Source organism: Euprymna scolopes, chromosome 38 (assembly GCF_053919585.1).
Source record: "Euprymna scolopes isolate OS-2025 chromosome 38, ASM5391958v1, whole genome shotgun sequence".
NCBI lineage: Eukaryota > Metazoa > Mollusca > Cephalopoda > Sepiida > Sepiolidae > Euprymna > Euprymna scolopes.
In genome coordinates, this window is record NC_136519.1 from 21,125,732 (window position 1) to 21,142,514 (window position 16,783).

The 16,783-nt window shown below is 32.5% G+C and overlaps 1 protein-coding gene across 1 annotated transcript in view; it reads left to right on the plus strand.

Annotated features, from left to right (window-relative positions):
* The window catches only part of LOC145263033 (mitochondrial pyruvate carrier 1-like), a 58,415-nt gene that overhangs the window by 19,194 nt on the left and 22,438 nt on the right, over positions 1–16,783 (plus strand). The window contains exons 2-3 of the mRNA XM_080119865.1: positions 11,957–11,972; positions 16,284–16,364. Coding sequence (XP_079975991.1) covers positions 11,957–11,972; positions 16,284–16,364 — 97 coding nt within the window. The remainder of the gene's footprint in view (positions 1–11,956; positions 11,973–16,283; positions 16,365–16,783) is intronic.

Sequence of the window (16,783 nt, forward strand, 5' to 3'; positions counted from 1 at the left end):
ACATGCAAGAAACTTATGTAATCTTCTTTGTAAGAAATACATAAAAATGCATTTATTTATTTTATTTATTTTTTTTATTATAACAATCTATATAATAAAACTAAAATGACCTTGTAACGGGTGTTGTAACCCAACATCCGGTTTACAACTTCCGGTTGTGCAGGCGTACATAAACCCATAACAGCGTAAACAAACACAAATCGCTGGACCAGTTTTGTTTGAACAAACGGAAGTCCTCAGAAAAGCGAATGTCTTAAATTTATTGAATAAAAAAAACTTCAAGATATGGGAAGCAGATGCAAGACGTGACTACAAATATATATAATCGACCTGTTTCATATATATGATATACGTTTTCAGTGTCCAATTTTTTTTTTCCATTTAAATTATCCAAATAAACAATTGTTAATACTTTCTGCTTTTTTTTATTTTATTTATTTTTATTTTTACATCGTTCGTTTCCATATTACGTTAAGTTATTTTAACGCAATTTTCTTACAAATAAATCTACTTTAATCCATTGACAATCATAAGAGCGTTTTACAACGGCGGTTTACCCACCGCCTTTTTTTTATTTTTATTTAATACACCTTAAAAAACATTCATAAATTTTCTACACTACCAATATAAATAACCCCGAAAAATTTTTTAAAATTGCGTTACAAATAATCAACGTGACAAAACATATTGTTTTAATGTGTACATTTTCAGCGTGTTTTTTTTTTTTTTTTTTTTTTTTTTCCCCCCACATTTAAATTAAGATCGATCAAAATTTGAATTTAACTTTACGTATTATATCTGTTCAGTGCACATTAAGTATGGCAAACGACTTATAATTCAATGCCTGTAAGTTGTTTTTCAAAAATAAACTATGAACAGAACGACTCATGGAAATCTATTTTTCATTTTAATATACTTTCATAGAAATGTTTGTCACAAAACTTTTCTTCGTTACAAGTGTCCTGCTCGTACAGTAATTCCATAGCGAATATAACAGACTGACCCAACGGATCACGGGTAGTCTAGTAAAAATATAAAGTCTGTATGCAAATGTACAGAAAATATTTAAAGTCTCCTTCTCCCCCCCCCCATAAAAGAAATTTTCACTGTTTTTAAAATTTTTTTTATTATTTATTTTCTTTTTTATTTTAAAGTGAAGAGCTTTCTCTCTTCTCTGCACAGATCGGCTTGCACTCATGAATCCTGGACAATAATAAAAATATAATATTGAAATCCTAAAATTCTTGACTGACCTCAGTGCAATCACCTATCGCATCAACTTTAATCTTCACCAGTAACTCCCTCTCCAAATATTAAGCTTTCACCTAATCTGCCATTTATAGACGCTGTCAATGCATGTTACACACCTCCCACTTTCTCTAAACACATTTTTCTCAATGATTCTTCATCTGCCGCCAGATCATAGAACCAACGTATTCCACATGCCAGTGTGTCATATCTCTAACTATCCGATTTCCTGGATGCTTTTCCTGCATCCCACAAAAAACTCCTGCTCCGTTTTTCGTCAACAACCTGGCCAAGTCTAATCGCCATGACTTAAATTCTATCGCCCCAACCTCCCATCACCTAACATGCGACGTAAGACAAATCCCTGTTCCCACAACAAAGTTCTCAGAAAATTTCTTAAATCGAACATCTCATAAGCAGTTATATTGTAAACCATGAGTGAAAAGATGGGAGAATGCTGCATTGCCACAAATATAGAAGACCTCTCTATGGACAAAAATTAAAATGCTTAGCAATTCCTGTCCAAGGCTTACATTTCCACAAAGTAACAATGTCGCACCGCCATGCTCTCTGATTCTACTTTAACATCGAGTAAACACAATCTGTGCATCAGAAGCTACATCATGTTCCTAGTCAACACGTGGGGAGAAAAACTTCATATGTTAATTGCTCCCGGCACTTAAACTCCTTCAATACAAATCGCTATCTAATATAATTATTTCCCCCCGAAATAATTATCACCTCTTAGGTTCCTCTGTAACCCCCCCCCCCTCTTATGAAGTTACGCGAGGACTCCCTGATCTTTGAAAACTTGGCTCGTGTCATCTTCGTACTTCTGGAGGCCGTCACATTGAATCTAGTTTGCTGAAAACGAATAACAAAGCTCACGCAGGCAAGGACAACAGACGCTTGAATTCTATTCTACTTCACAAAATATATTACAGATCGTTTTACAAATATTTCCGTTCTTGGTAACTTTTAAGTCTCAAATCTCTCTTCACAGATAGTCTGACGGTTTGGAGGAGGGGCCACGTCTTGGGAGCAGTGTGGTTACTTTGAGTTCCGCGCACAAACTCTGGCTGGAAACAGTCTCAAAACAAATTTTGCACGACACTAGCACTATATAGTAAGGTCAGGTGTGGGGGAGATGATTTCCTAAGCCAATCGAATCACGCCACGCACTTACGGAAAAACCCACATTGCGGGTGTGCAATTCCAATCATGTCGCTAGCTTGCAATCTAAGATTCACATCAACATTAAATTCTCATGACCCCAAGGTCACCGGCTGTCAGTCCGAACATCTGGCACTGAGTTTGTCGAGGCCAAACAATGCTAATGTTATTGTTCCAAGATTTCTGTCAATTTTGAATAACATATATATATATATATATATCTCTATCTGACTTCCAAACAATAAGTAAATATATCTATTTTGACAATGAAATAAAATATATTTATATCCTATTGTAAATCTTCGGGATATCTTCCGTTGCCCGGGAGCTATTAAAGCTATCTTGGCATACACGGCTCCCCAATGAGGGGCATTTCACTCCCTCAGGTTTATCACGTTACACCTCTCCCTCATGGGAGATCTCCGCACCAGTGTGTTGCAGCCCGTCTCTGCTTTCACCCCCACCTGGAGCAACCTTCCAGCAGAAAAAAAAAATCAATCTTCACAACAACAAAAAAAAAAAACTTTCAACGAAAGGAAAAAAATCATGTATACAAAAAGAACGTTTCTGCTATTTTAAAAAAATAGCAGTTTCCCTGATCTTTTTAAGTATAAATGAAAAATGTATAGAATAACTGCGACGGATCCCACTATATTAAAAAAAAAAAAAAAAAATTTCTGTTCACACAGATGTACACGACTCCACACTTATTCTCCATTTTTATTTTATTTTATTTTTTTTTTTTTACGACTACCCCCTCTCTCCCATCGAACTAAGTTTTCCACCTGTTCTCTCCTTTTCATTGTAGTCGCCAACCTTCTTTTCCTCTCTCGGCTGACCTCTCCAACCCCAGCACTCTTTCGGTCGTTGTCAGTCACTGCTACATGATTTCCTCACTGTACTCCAAACACACCGCTGCTATGACCTCTCTCTCTCCCTCACCCTCTCTCTCTCTCTCGCCCTCGCCCTCTCGCCTGTATTCACATGTTTCTGTGAGGCAAGAAATTATACGTCTACACATGCGAACAAAGCTCTAGAAAAAAATATTTCATCAAAATGGAAAAATTGGCCTAAATTTTTTTTTTTTTTTTTTTTTTTTTTTTTAATTCGTCCGTTTCATTTTTTTTTTTTTGTTTCTCTCGTTTGTAATGAGAGCGCACATTTTTTTTTTTTCTGCATGTCCCTTTTCATCGTGAAATCGCCTCAAGGTCAGATCTCCGGTCTAACGGCACCATTTGTGATCAGACATACGAAGTCCCGACAATCACCCCCCCCACGTCATGTTTGCTGTGGTATTTTCCGTTCACTGTTTCTCCTGGCCGGATCGTCATTTTCTCGTTGGCGACCGTCGATAGGAACACGCGTGGTTTCACAAAGTAGAAATATTAAAATAAAACACGAAAAACGCCAATGGAATCTGGGTGTGTGAAAGTATACTCCAACCCCTGCGGACTACCATCTGTCAGTTGCAATTCATCTTTATCTGTTTTGCAGTCAGATCTAAAAACTGTCCATACGTTGTCACTATAAACTATCCGCCGCGAACGGTATCTAGTTATCAACTGTTTTCTCTGCATCGGTATCTGAAGTCGCCCCCCCACCCTTGGCCACTCAGAAGCTGCCCTTCCCTTGTAGTCTGTAGGGTTCTATTGTCATTGTCAAATTTAAAAGGCTCGATTTAAAAATACCTACAGATTCATTGTTTGCTACTTTCTATTTCATCATATATTTGTATGACACTTTCTATATATTGTTCCCCCCCCCCGCCCGGCAGCACTTAGTGACTCATAGGTCACCATAGTATCACAATGGCTACACCCCAGATTAAGCTCTCTTTTGAGAAAGCAGGAAAATGCCTGCTCTCAAAGCTATGTTTAAATACCATTATAATACTTAGTTTTATTCATGAATAGACACCCACTGTGTGATACCATGCGGCAATTAAAAAAAAAAATTGAAATTTGTACATCTTAATTTATAATTCATGGCTTAAGGTAGATACATCAGATTTGACTGCATAATCAGAAAGAGCACACAATTTTACATAAGTGCCAAGTTTCATGAGAATAGCTTGAAAAATAAATAAATGGTGGTGAAATTACCGAATTTTTTGAAATGTTGAAGTCTGTAATTTAGCCCACTTTTTTCTAAAATGTCCACAGAAAAGCATAAATATAACTTTTGAACTATTGATGGTATTTGCATAATTCAAACGGTTTTAAGCATCTTTTACATAGCTCTTTTCATGCAAGTTGATAAAACAATTATCTAAAAAAAAAAAAAAAAAATCAACTTGTAATGCTTGATTCAACTCCTAGGAGCTTAAAATTTTTTTTTTTCTTTTTTTTTTTAAATTCGGTCTTCTGGAATTGTAGAATGTGATTCTAATTTTGAAGTCTTCTAATATTTAGACAGGCTGTTGATTCTTTGGAGATTGAAAAATCGGGCTAGACTTGAGTTGAACTTAAAAAAAAAAGCCTCATACTGGATGCTGTCAGACAACTTTGCATAGATATCTCAAAGCAAAATTTTATTTTCATGATATTTGAAATTTAATGCAGACCCGTAGATCTTTGCAACACACGAACAATGATTCTTTTGAAACGCTGAATCATTTTTTTTGGGATAGATGTATCCTGATTACAGAACAAATAGTACATTACCTCCTCACTCCAAAAGGAGGTAATGCCTGAGAGGAGAGTTTCATTACGACAGAACTGATACTACACTCTCTTCCTTGAATTGAACATTGTCTAAAATAGTCTAGCAATAACTTGTAGCAGCCTTGTAATTCGTTTCCCTTATTTTGTCCTTTAGTTCTTGTATTCCATGAGCGTTTCTGACAAAGGAGGAAGAATTGATGTTTTTGGGTGTGAATCTATCCATTTTAACACTAAGGCCATATGAGGTCCCATGACAGGAATCAACTTGGTAAATATCAAATGGTAGAATATAGCTTTTACAGTTATCTCTCAACGGAGGCAACCTTTCTAGGGCAATTGCCCTTGACATATCAAAGGCGTTTGATAGGGTATGGCATGAAGGTTTACTTCACAAGATCTCTAGCTACGGTACAGCTGGAAATGTCTTAATTATTAAATCATTTCTCTGATAGGTTCATAAGAGTAGTGGTGGATGGGTAAAAATCAAAAGCTCACAGTATTAATGCTGGAGTCCCTCAGGGGTCCATCCTGGGCCCAACTCTTTTCCTGATCTACATTAATGATCTTTCACATCCTTGCATCATTTGTAGACATTTATGCTGATGACACTACCATCTATGGTAGCACATCTAAGACAGTAAACAACCAAGTTCTCTCTGATTCTCTCTCCTCTGATCTTGAGCACGTGGTGCAATGGGGAAAGGAGTGGCTAGTTACTTTTAATGCATCTAAAACCAAACTGCTCTCTTTACATCAACGTTCTGACCCCATCTGATCTCAATTGAAATGAATGGCTCTCGTCTTGAGGAGGCCTCATGTTTTAACAAGCTTCTGGGCTTGACCTTTGCTCCTGATCTGAAATTGAACACGTACATTAAATCTATTGCCAAGGCCGCTGGAAAAATGGTCGGATCCTTCTATCAATCCAGTAGATATCTCACTACTGATGCAATTCTCTATTTATAAGAGCCAAGGATGGAATACTGTTGCCACATCTGGGCAGGAGCTGCTAGAAAGGACTTCTACCTTGATAAAGTTCAAAATAGACTTTGTAGCCTCATAGATATCCTTTTCTCTTCCCTGCAACCTCTCACAGAAGAGATGTTGCGAGTTTGTCTCTGCTGTATCGTTATTTCCATGGAAAGTGTTCGACTGAGCTTCAATCTATGGTCTCCCCTTGCCAAACTTTCACAAACGCTCGTCTAGCTGAAAACACTATCAATAATTCCCCCCCCCCACTCGTTATCTGTGCCTAAACCTAAACATAGATTCCATGAATAAAGCTTCTTTCTTAGAACTGCACGCCTGTGGAATTGTCTTCCGTTTTCCTGCTTTCCAGCTGACTACAATATGGTTGTCTTCAAGTCTAACGTAAACAAGTTCTTGATGAGCCATCCCACTTTACAAATTTCCATTACTAACGATTACTATATTGTCCAATTTCTACTGTACACTCTTTAATCCTTATCCTCGAGTGGCCTCTTGGCCTTGATAAGTGATATCTATGAAAAAAAAAAAAAAATCAATGGAAGCTAATGTCCTCATATATTATATCTGCTACAAGACTTGTAACAGCAAATTGGGACTTCCGAGCCATCTGTGTGTCTACAATCGGACACTGCCATCTTGTAGGGATGGCCTTTTTCTGTAAAGATGTGGCAATCACTATAATGAAAACATTATTTTTCTAACTAAAAAAAATAAACTTAAAATTTTGACTACACAATAACTAACAAAAAACCTTGTCTAACAAGGTGAATGCGAATGTGAACTTTATAATTACGTTAAACTTTTTAATTAAAAAAAAATTGGATCGACTTTGATTACAAAATTAAATTCCACCATTACTCACTTAGGTTCATTTAGATAAAAGTCAGTAATTTTATTTTGTTAAATTATAAATTAAGTCCTGTCAAACATCATAGCTAAGGAAACAATTCGCCGAGTATCACCTCCTGAAAACGTTTTACAAATATTGTGAATAAATGTTTAGCATTTTTGGTGGAGAGTTTAATTTATTTTCAGAGTTTGTAATTTTTGGATTTCACGATTTTCATGGGCAATGCTGACAAAAGTTAAAAATATATTTAGGAGTCCATTTGGAATGCAATTTTCTTCATAGGAGCAAAGCGTAGTGGGGAAATAAATCTTGTAGACAATTGTATGGTAATAAAAAAAATAAAATAAATAAAAAAGGTTCGGAATAATTATTTCGATGGAATTTAAAAAAAAAAAACTTTGGAAATAAACTGGTTTTGGATGAATAATGAACAAAAAATATTGAACCTATAATCAGAATGAATTTTTTTTTTTTTTTCTGTCTGAATATGGAATGGATGCCCCCCCCCTTATTATACTAGATTTAACCTGTTGACTTAGAATGCTTTATGCCAAATTAGCAGAGCTATCCAGTATTGCCCGGGACAAAAGTTTAAACTTTTTTTTTTCTAGTAAAACTTGTGGGAGGTGACGGTGGTTAACGACACGGACTGACGACCTGGGTGCCCCAAGTTCGAATCCAGTTCGTTGTACAAAAATCACTTTTACTTGGGATGTTGGCAACCTTTACATGATCTCTCCTGTAATTACCTGATGTCTTTCTATAAAGAATTCTCGATATAAAAATATCAGGTGGGGGGTGTCAATGCTAACAATGGAATCTTCGGATTCATGATTATTAAAACTTCTATCTCTGTACCTCTTTCATTCTCTCTTAACCACCCAACCTATTTCTCTTTAGCTAAACGCACTATATATAATACCTTGAGTAATTCAAGTTGGCATTTTCTTTGCAAATTAACACACTGTGCACTACATTTGTAACAGAATAACACTGATCCCCCCCTCCCCAGCAATATCTGGTCCCGTTGACTCTCAAAAAATATATTTTCTAAATTTTGAATATTATACAGGGCAACACTGATAATGTCAATTTTGTGGTTCTTTATTTTGTAGTTTTTAATTTTTATCTGGACATACAAACGCGCACAAGCAACTGCCCTTAATATAAATAAATTGATTAAATATGGCTAAATTTGTGCTCATTCTTGTATTATCCTTATTAATCTCAGATGCCATAATACTTAGTCTGCTGCACCTTATAACAAAGGTCCATAGAAAACTTCAACCAGATTAGTTCAGTATTTTCCGAGAAAAAGTGGAATGGACAGACAGGCAAGGATCTATATAATATAGATTACCGTTTGTTAAAAATCATTGTACCAGTCTGTATTGCTAGAAATTTTCATCTTTATTCCTTTTTAACCTCATTGTTAATCTATAAAAAATTAACCATTTGGATCAAAAGTAGTAAAAAAAAAAAAAAAAAAAAAAATTCTTTGAAGCAGACAATGTTATAAGTTTCAATGAACTAAATATTATGGTATATTTTTGAAGTGAAAAACTTGCAGTCTCTGACCTTTCCACCTCAAAAATAGTTGATTTAAAAAAAATCTGCAAATTCCTGTTCATAAGCACAGATGAACTTCTGCAGTGAAATTCATCTGAAAGTCAACGTTTGTTTGTGTTATAGAAATCTGAATGTTAACAGAACCTTCAAATAAGTTTCAATATTTAAATTTTTCTCAGAATCTATAAACACGGAAGAATTCTTTGATTCATCTAGGGTCACTAAGGGCAATAATCGGCAAAGTCCATAAAATAATTGAAATATATTAGAACGTAAAGAAATAAAATTCAGTTTTTGGCTTGTTTGGACTAATGTTTTTTGCAACAATGTTTCAGCCGATGTAACCTCCGACCATGTTCAAGTGCATGTCCACATTAGACGTTGGTGTTGAATAGATAAAACATTTTTATATGGATCTGTTTTTTTTTTTTTTTTTTTTTTTTTTTTTTTTTTTTAGATGAGGCTTAATATTTTTTGTATTTGGATTGTTCAGACTGATGTTCTCATCTTTGTTTTAAAATTTTCTGCATTTCATAATACAAAAATATAATTGACAAATAACTGAAGAATATATTAAAAATATGTTTAAATAATTATATTGGTAATTCAAGATTTGAAATGAAAAGAATTTGTTTGTTCACCATTTGCTGTTTTGCAGCTGTCTGTAAAAAAAAAAATGCAGTGTTGAGTTTTTTTTTCTTTTTTTGTGTATTTTATTAACACTAAGACCAAAATTTTTTTCTGGTTGTTACTTGATCTCGTATTACTAATATAATGTTTCTATTAAGACAAACATTAAACATGATTAATTGAAATTATAATTAGCAACATATCTATGCCGGCCAATGCTGGGTGAATACTAGTATTGGGACAATGAATCTGAATAAAAAAAAAAATCAGAACATTTTAGGGTATTGGAAATTGTATCAGAAAGTTTTTGATTTAAAAGAACAGTTTCTGATTAAAACTTAATTTTTTTTTTTATGGTTTTACTAATGATAAAATACCAAATATTTGCAGATTTTTCAGCTAATAGTAAAACTAAAATCTATGTATCAACTCTTGCAAGTAATTTGACGTTAATGAAAATATATGCACATATTACATGAGTTTTTGCAGTAATCTGAAAATTAAAAAAGAACTCTACATATTTTAGATCTTTAACCCTCTAGGGCCTGAACATATTAATACTTATTAATAAAAATTCTTAAATTTGAAATTATAGATTTTATTGGACCAAGAATCATGAATCTGAACAAAAGTGAATTCATTTAAAAACTTGAAAGTTGTGAAATGTGCCATATCTGCCCCCTTGGGCTCTAATCTTCCTGATTTGGATTGTGCCATATAGGGCACAGGCGGCCCTAGAGGGTTAAAGAATCCGTAATTGTATCAGTATCGAGGGGGGGGGGATATTGGAATCCTCCATCACTAGTGAACTCTGCAATTAATAGGATAGCATAAAAACTCCTGTCAAAATTGCTGACACTTGATTGCATCTTATTTTTTTTTTAATTTTTTTTTTTAAACTGCATTATACTTGAGGTTATAACCACTATGAAAGTCGGTAGCATTCACTCTAGGTGGGTTGAACTGGCTTCCCCTGAAGGAAGAAGTTTCATGGAAATATCAAGTTCACAAGGTCTTCAGTTGCATGTATATTCTGGTCAGGGGAGATGGCAACATTAGGCTTTTGCAGTTCTTGCAGGGAGGTATCAATGTTTTCCTACATGCAGTACCTGGTATTCCCAAATGGTTACCCATCTGGTACTAACCGGGCTCAATGTAACTTAACTTTGATCTAATGAGAACCGGTGTGTCTGTGATTAAGTGTAAGACAATGTAGACATAAGACCTTGGATGTGGAAAAGCTACATTTGAATAACAAGAAAGTTTATCCGTATTACTTAGATTACGGTTCTCATTTTTAGTGTTATTTTCACATTTTAGGTGTATTTTGTTGAACTCGTGAATCTGCATGGAATTTCAAATGGAACCCTTTAATCCATGGTGGTAGCATGCTCTTCTTCAGTCTGTGACTGGATAAAAGTCATAATTTGCAATTGTTGTGAGTGTCACCCGCAAAGACCCGTGGTGTAATAGAGCAATTCAGTTGTAAAGTTCAATCTTCTGTACGGTTGATTGCAAATTACTTTGAAATTCTGCTGTGGTTGACGCTCAGAATTCCATGCAGATTCCCATGTTTGACAGAAAGGTTCAGTAGTTCAACAAGATGCACCTGAAGATGGGAAGTTACATTGGCCGAAACGTTCTTTTAGATGAGAACAAGTCTGATTATTCATATTTGGATTATTCAATCCTCATCTCAAAAATTCAGTGCTGTCGAGTTTGTTCAGTAGTTTTATTTGTTGATAGCATTGAATCCAACAATCTGTTAACTTAATGGAGTTGGAGTAAAAGAACTTCTACCATCAGTAATTAGCAGTGTTGCCATTATCAACCAAGGGCAAGAGTCCATCAGGCATCTGTGTGCAGTGTGATGTGTGGAGGTTGAGGGTATGTATTGCATGGAGAGAAACAGAATGATATGATGGATGTGTAATGGGAGTCTTAAAGACTTAGATCTAATCTCAGAGGATAAAATCTGACCAATATAAGATGTGTGCAGAACAAGAGGCCTCAATAGTATTATTACGTTTGGATTTTTTTTTTTTTTTTTTTTTTTTTCTATTAGTAAATGTAGTACAGTGAGGTATCATGGTCAGTTATCAGAGGAAAGACCAAGGAAAACATGGAAGTGATATGGGTGGATTTGAAAGGAGGGGAGAATACAGATCTGGCTAGAGATAAATTAGTCTGTAAATTTCTAAAAGCTGTCAACATTTAAAACATGTTAAACTGAATTTGCTGATTACCATATCGTATGAATCCAAAGACTTGATTGTTGGCATTGGTTTCCCCAGATATTTTTCTAATCAGAATTTTAGAAAGTCATTGTGTGCTGACGGGAGGGACCATGTGAAGGTCACAACGTCCTAAGTGAACGAACTGGATTTGAATTTCGAATACCCAGGTCGTCAGACCATATTATTTACTGCTTGAACACTGTCACCTTCCAATATGGTGATAATAAATAGGCTGTATCACATACAAAAATATATGAAAATTTAGATAATTTAACGTTTGATTCATAAGATGTGTTGGATATAAAAATTCTTGGATTATTTTTTCCTTCCCTTGGCAAAACTCAATCATGTTCTGTAAAGTCAAACCAAAAATTACAATTTTCCTCTACATACCAAACACCATGAATAAATATTTGAAGCACTAAAAAAAAAAAAAAATTCATGCATAAAACCTAAAATTATTGTATTTGCCATTAAATAAACCAAGAAGGGTTGATATGCCGTACCCCCCCTCCCCAACGAATAAATAAAAATTAAAATGGACCATTTGACTTGATCTATATTTTAATCTAATGCACTTTTTCTTTTTCTCATAGCATTTCTGGGGACCAGGTGAGTAGCATTTTCAAGAATTTTTCTTATCAACTGCCGTTTTTCTATCATTGGATATTCGTTTGTGGGGGGGGGGGTCTTCGATTCTCACCAGATGGCAAATAAATTACTAGATGGATAATGGTATCTAGTTGTAAAGGTGGTTGTAGTGGTGATGTGGCAGCCAAAGTTTTTTTTTTTTTTTTTTTTTTTTTTTTTTGTTGTCATAAAAAAAACAATGCCAACCATCTTTAGTAAATGGTATCGGACTCTTTATTCTTTTAAACATTCTTTTCATTACCTGAAATGAAGAATGCTTTTAAAAATGGTGTCTGACTGAACTGTCAGATTACTGCCCCCCCCCCCCCCCGACTTATGTATACTTTGTTTCTTGCTTAGAACTTCTTCTTGATGTCATATCCTGACGCATAAACTTTTACCTTCAGTTAACATTTAATGGAATTTTCCATTGTTATTAATTTTATCTCTTATCCCATATATCTACAAAGCTATTTGTCCATGCCTGGAGTATTGTTGCCACATCTGGGTTGGTGCTCCAACCACTAGTTTCTCCCTCTTAGATAGTGTGGAGACTCTTTTTCGGACCCTATCAGCAAAGTCCCACCCCATCCCATTGATGCCATGTTGCTTCCCTGTGCTTGTTGCACTTGTGTCCTCTCAAACTTAATAAAGAATATTCTGAACTAACCTGACGAGCAGCAAAATCATACCCCTTTACAGTAGAAGTCCCTAAATGCTGGAAAGTTGGAATTTCTTCCCAATCTCCTGCTTCATTGACTGTATTAATATGCAAAAAATTAAATGTAATGTGAACAAAAACCTTGCTGCGCAACACCCTATATAGTATCCCTGCAGACATGGTGACAAATATTAGCCCATTACGCCCAAATAGCAATATGCCTTGTCCAGGATTTAAAAAAAAAAAAAATACTGTTTTAACAGTACATTATACACCAAATCTAATATTGCTACTAAAGTCTACTACAAACTAGAGGGCGGCAGTACTAGGGTTCTATCTTCAAAAACCATTTGCACCTAGCTTAATCTCTTCATTAGGATGAAAATAGATAGAGAAAAAAAGAATTTTTGAAAAAAAGTCATTTTTGGCATGTGGGGGGGCTTTTTTTACGATGGAATGTTTTAGGAGTAACATAGTAGCAAAATAGCCGTTTTTTTAAGTTTCGGGTAATTTTGGGTAAATATTGGCTCATTTTGGCCCTTCTTTTTATCCTAGGAACCCAAAAATGCCTCAAAAATGGCTAGACATTATGGGGTAATGTAAGTTTTAGCCAACTAAGTCCATTCATAGTCATTTCGGACGTTTTAGGAGTAACATAGTAGCCAAATAGCTGATTTTTTAAGATTTCAGGTAATTTTGAGCAAATTTCGGCTCATTTTGGCCCTTCTTTTCATCCTATAAACCCAAAAATGCTTCAAAAATGGCTAGAAATAATCAGTCTCAACTATCTATACCAATTTGTATCCATTTAGGACGTTTAGGTGCATGCAATTTTGCATAATGTAAATTTTTTGCTGCAAATGGTGATTTTGGGCCCCCGGGGGAAGGGGGCAATATCGTAAAAAAAAGCCCCCCACATGCCAAAAATGACTTTTTTTCAAAAATTCTTTTTTTCAAAAATTCTTTTTTTCTCTATCTATTATCATCCTAATGAAGAGATTAAGCTAGGTGCAAATGGTTTTTGTAGACCCCTAGTACTGCCGCCCTCTATACAAACTTTGGGATTTCTGAATGACGTACTTTATTTTTATTGTTTTGTAATCGAATGTACAAATTAAAAAAGCAATCTTTGTTTTCTTTACAATTTAACATGAATCTATATTCACTTTTTGATTTAAGCTAATGCATTTGTCAGATTTATAATTTGAATATAAAATTAACAAATTCTGAAAAATATTAAATGAATCTTTTTTTTTTATTTTTTATTTTTTTTATTTTTCATCCAATTTATTATTTTTGATTTTTCTTCAATTTATTTTGCTTTTTTTTTTTTCTTCAATTTATTTTGATTTTTTTTTTCTTCAATTTATTTTGATTTTTTTTTTCTTCAATTTATTTTGATTTTTTTTTTCTTCAATTTATTTTGATTTTTTTTTTCTTCAATTTATTTTGATTTTTTTTTTCTTCAATTTATTTTGATTTTTTTTTTCTTCAATTTATTTTGATTTTTTTTTCTTCAATTTATTTTGATTTTTTTTTCTTCAATTTATTTTGATTTTTTTTTTTCAATTTATTTTGATTTTTTTTTTCAATTTATTTTGATTTTTTTTTTTTTTTCAATTTATTTTGATTTTTTTTTTTTTCTTCAATTTATTTTGATTTTTTTTTTTTCTTCAATTTTGATTTTTTTTTTCAATTTATTTTGATTTTTTTCAATTTATTTTGATTTTTTTTTCTTCAATTTATTTTGATTTTTTTTTTTCTTCAATTTATTTTGATTTTTTTTTTCTTCAATTTATTTTGATTTTTTTTTTCTTCAATTTATTTTGATTTTTTTTTTCTTCAATTTATTTTGATTTTTTTTTTCTTCAATTTATTTTGATTTTTTTTTTTCTTCAATTTATTTTGATTTTTTTTTTTTTCTTCAATTTATTTTGATTTTTTTTTTTTTCTTCAATTTATTTTGATTTTTTTTTTTTTCAATTTATTTTGATTTTTTTTTTTCTTCAATTTTGATTTTTTTTTTCTTCAATTTATTTTGATTTTTTTTTTTTTCAATTTATTTTGATTTTTTTTTTTTCAATTTATTTTGATTTTTTTTTTCTTCAATTTATTTTGATTTTTTTTTTCTTCAATTTATTTTGATTTTTTTTTTCTTCAATTTATTTTGATTTTTTTTTTCTTCAATTTATTTTGATTTTTTTTTTCTTCAATCTATTTTGATTTTTTTTTTTCTTCAATTTATTTTGATTTTTTTTTTCTTCAATTTATTTTGATTTTTTTTTTCTTCAATTTATTTTGATTTTTTTTTTCTTCAATTTATTTTGATTTTTTTTTTTCTTCAATTTATTTTGATTTTTTTTTTCTTCAATTTATTTTGATTTTTTTTTTCTTCAATTTATTTTGATTTTTTTTTTCTTCAATTTATTTTGATTTTTTTTTTCTTCAATTTATTTTGATTTTTTTTTTTCTTCAATTTATTTTGATTTTTTTTTTTCAATTTATTTTGATTTTTTTTTTTCAATTTATTTTGATTTTTTTTTTTTCTTCAATTTATTTTGATTTTTTTTTTTTCTTCAATTTATTTTGATTTTTTTTTTTTTCTTCAATTTATTTTGATTTTTTTTTTTCTTCAATTTATTTTGATTTTTTTTTTTCTTCAATTTATTTTGATTTTTTTTTTTTTTCTTCAATTTATTTTGATTTTTTTTTTTTTCTTCAATTTATTTTGATTTTTTTTTTTTTCTTCAATTTATTTTGATTTTTTTTTTTTTCTTCAATTTATTTTGATTTTTTTTTTTTTCAATTTATTTTGATTTTTTTTTTTTTCTTCAATTTATTTTGATTTTTTTTTTTCTTCAATTTTGATTTTTTTTTTTTTTTTTTTTTTTTTTTTTTTTTTTTTTTTCATTCATAAAGGCAAACATTAGTGATATAGCAATACTTCAATTTTTTCTTTTTGACACATTAGTTTATCTTTCATAGAAAAATTTTCAGGTGACGTCACCATGTGGCAACTCACCAACAGTGTTTGATTTTTGCTTTCATCTTTTCTCGTTCTAGCAGTGTTGTCTTTTACACATTGGTGGTCGTCGGCGAATTGCACACGGGTACACAAGTATAAAAATAAAATGCAATTCCAAAGAAAAAACACCCCAATGTTTTTTGTACATATTCGTTTGACTCTGGGTACATGTGACACCCTGACCCTGTAAATGCTGAAGTCTACATCTACTGTCGAGCCTGAAATTGAGTGTCATCCAAATTTCCTGATGAAATTCTTCATAGGACAATGAAAAACAAAAATGATGCAAAATAGCTGCTTCATAGTGTTAACATTTTTATCATTACTTTCGTAAAAACTCTTTGCATATATCAAGTAGATGCTTATTTATTAAAGCATGTAAAAGGATATTCATTTCTGAACAAAATGGTATTTTCAGGACTTGGTGTTTCAGTTTTTTATCATACAACTATTTTAGAACTCTTAAATTTTTATTGTAGCATTTTTATGGTCGGTAGGTTTTATAGATAAATTTTATCGTGTTGCCTGATTTTTTTTGCTCCTAAATCCATTTGAAAACAAACTAACCAAATTATTTTATTTTTCTCTTTTTAAAATAAAAATTTAGTCGCTAATTGGGGACTTCCAATTGCTGCAATTGCGGACGTGAAAAAAAATCCAGAATATATCAGTGGTAAAATGACTACAGGTAATTTTTTTTTTTTTTTTTTTTTTCTTTCTTTCTTGAGGTGGGGCTGTAGATCTTGCAGACTGCATCTCTGCAGAAGGGTAAGACCTTGGTTCCTGGTGATTTATTTATTTTTTTTTTATTACATTTTCACCCCAAACAAGGCACATTGCCACTTTAATGTAGGGGGCTACTATCAGGGGAAACATCTACTGGGGTACTATGTAGGGATTAGGGCAGCGAGATGTTGGTTCACGTTGCACTTGAACTTATGCATGTCAGTACAGTTGGGGAAGCAGTGACCTGGAATGGAATTCCAAAGTCTAGCAGTTCTGGGGAAGAAACTACTGGAGTAGAAAGATCTTTTACATCTAGGGATCTCTACAGTGTGGGGGTGGGATTTTGCAGCTTGACGGGTCTGTCGAGGGTGTTCACGTCGT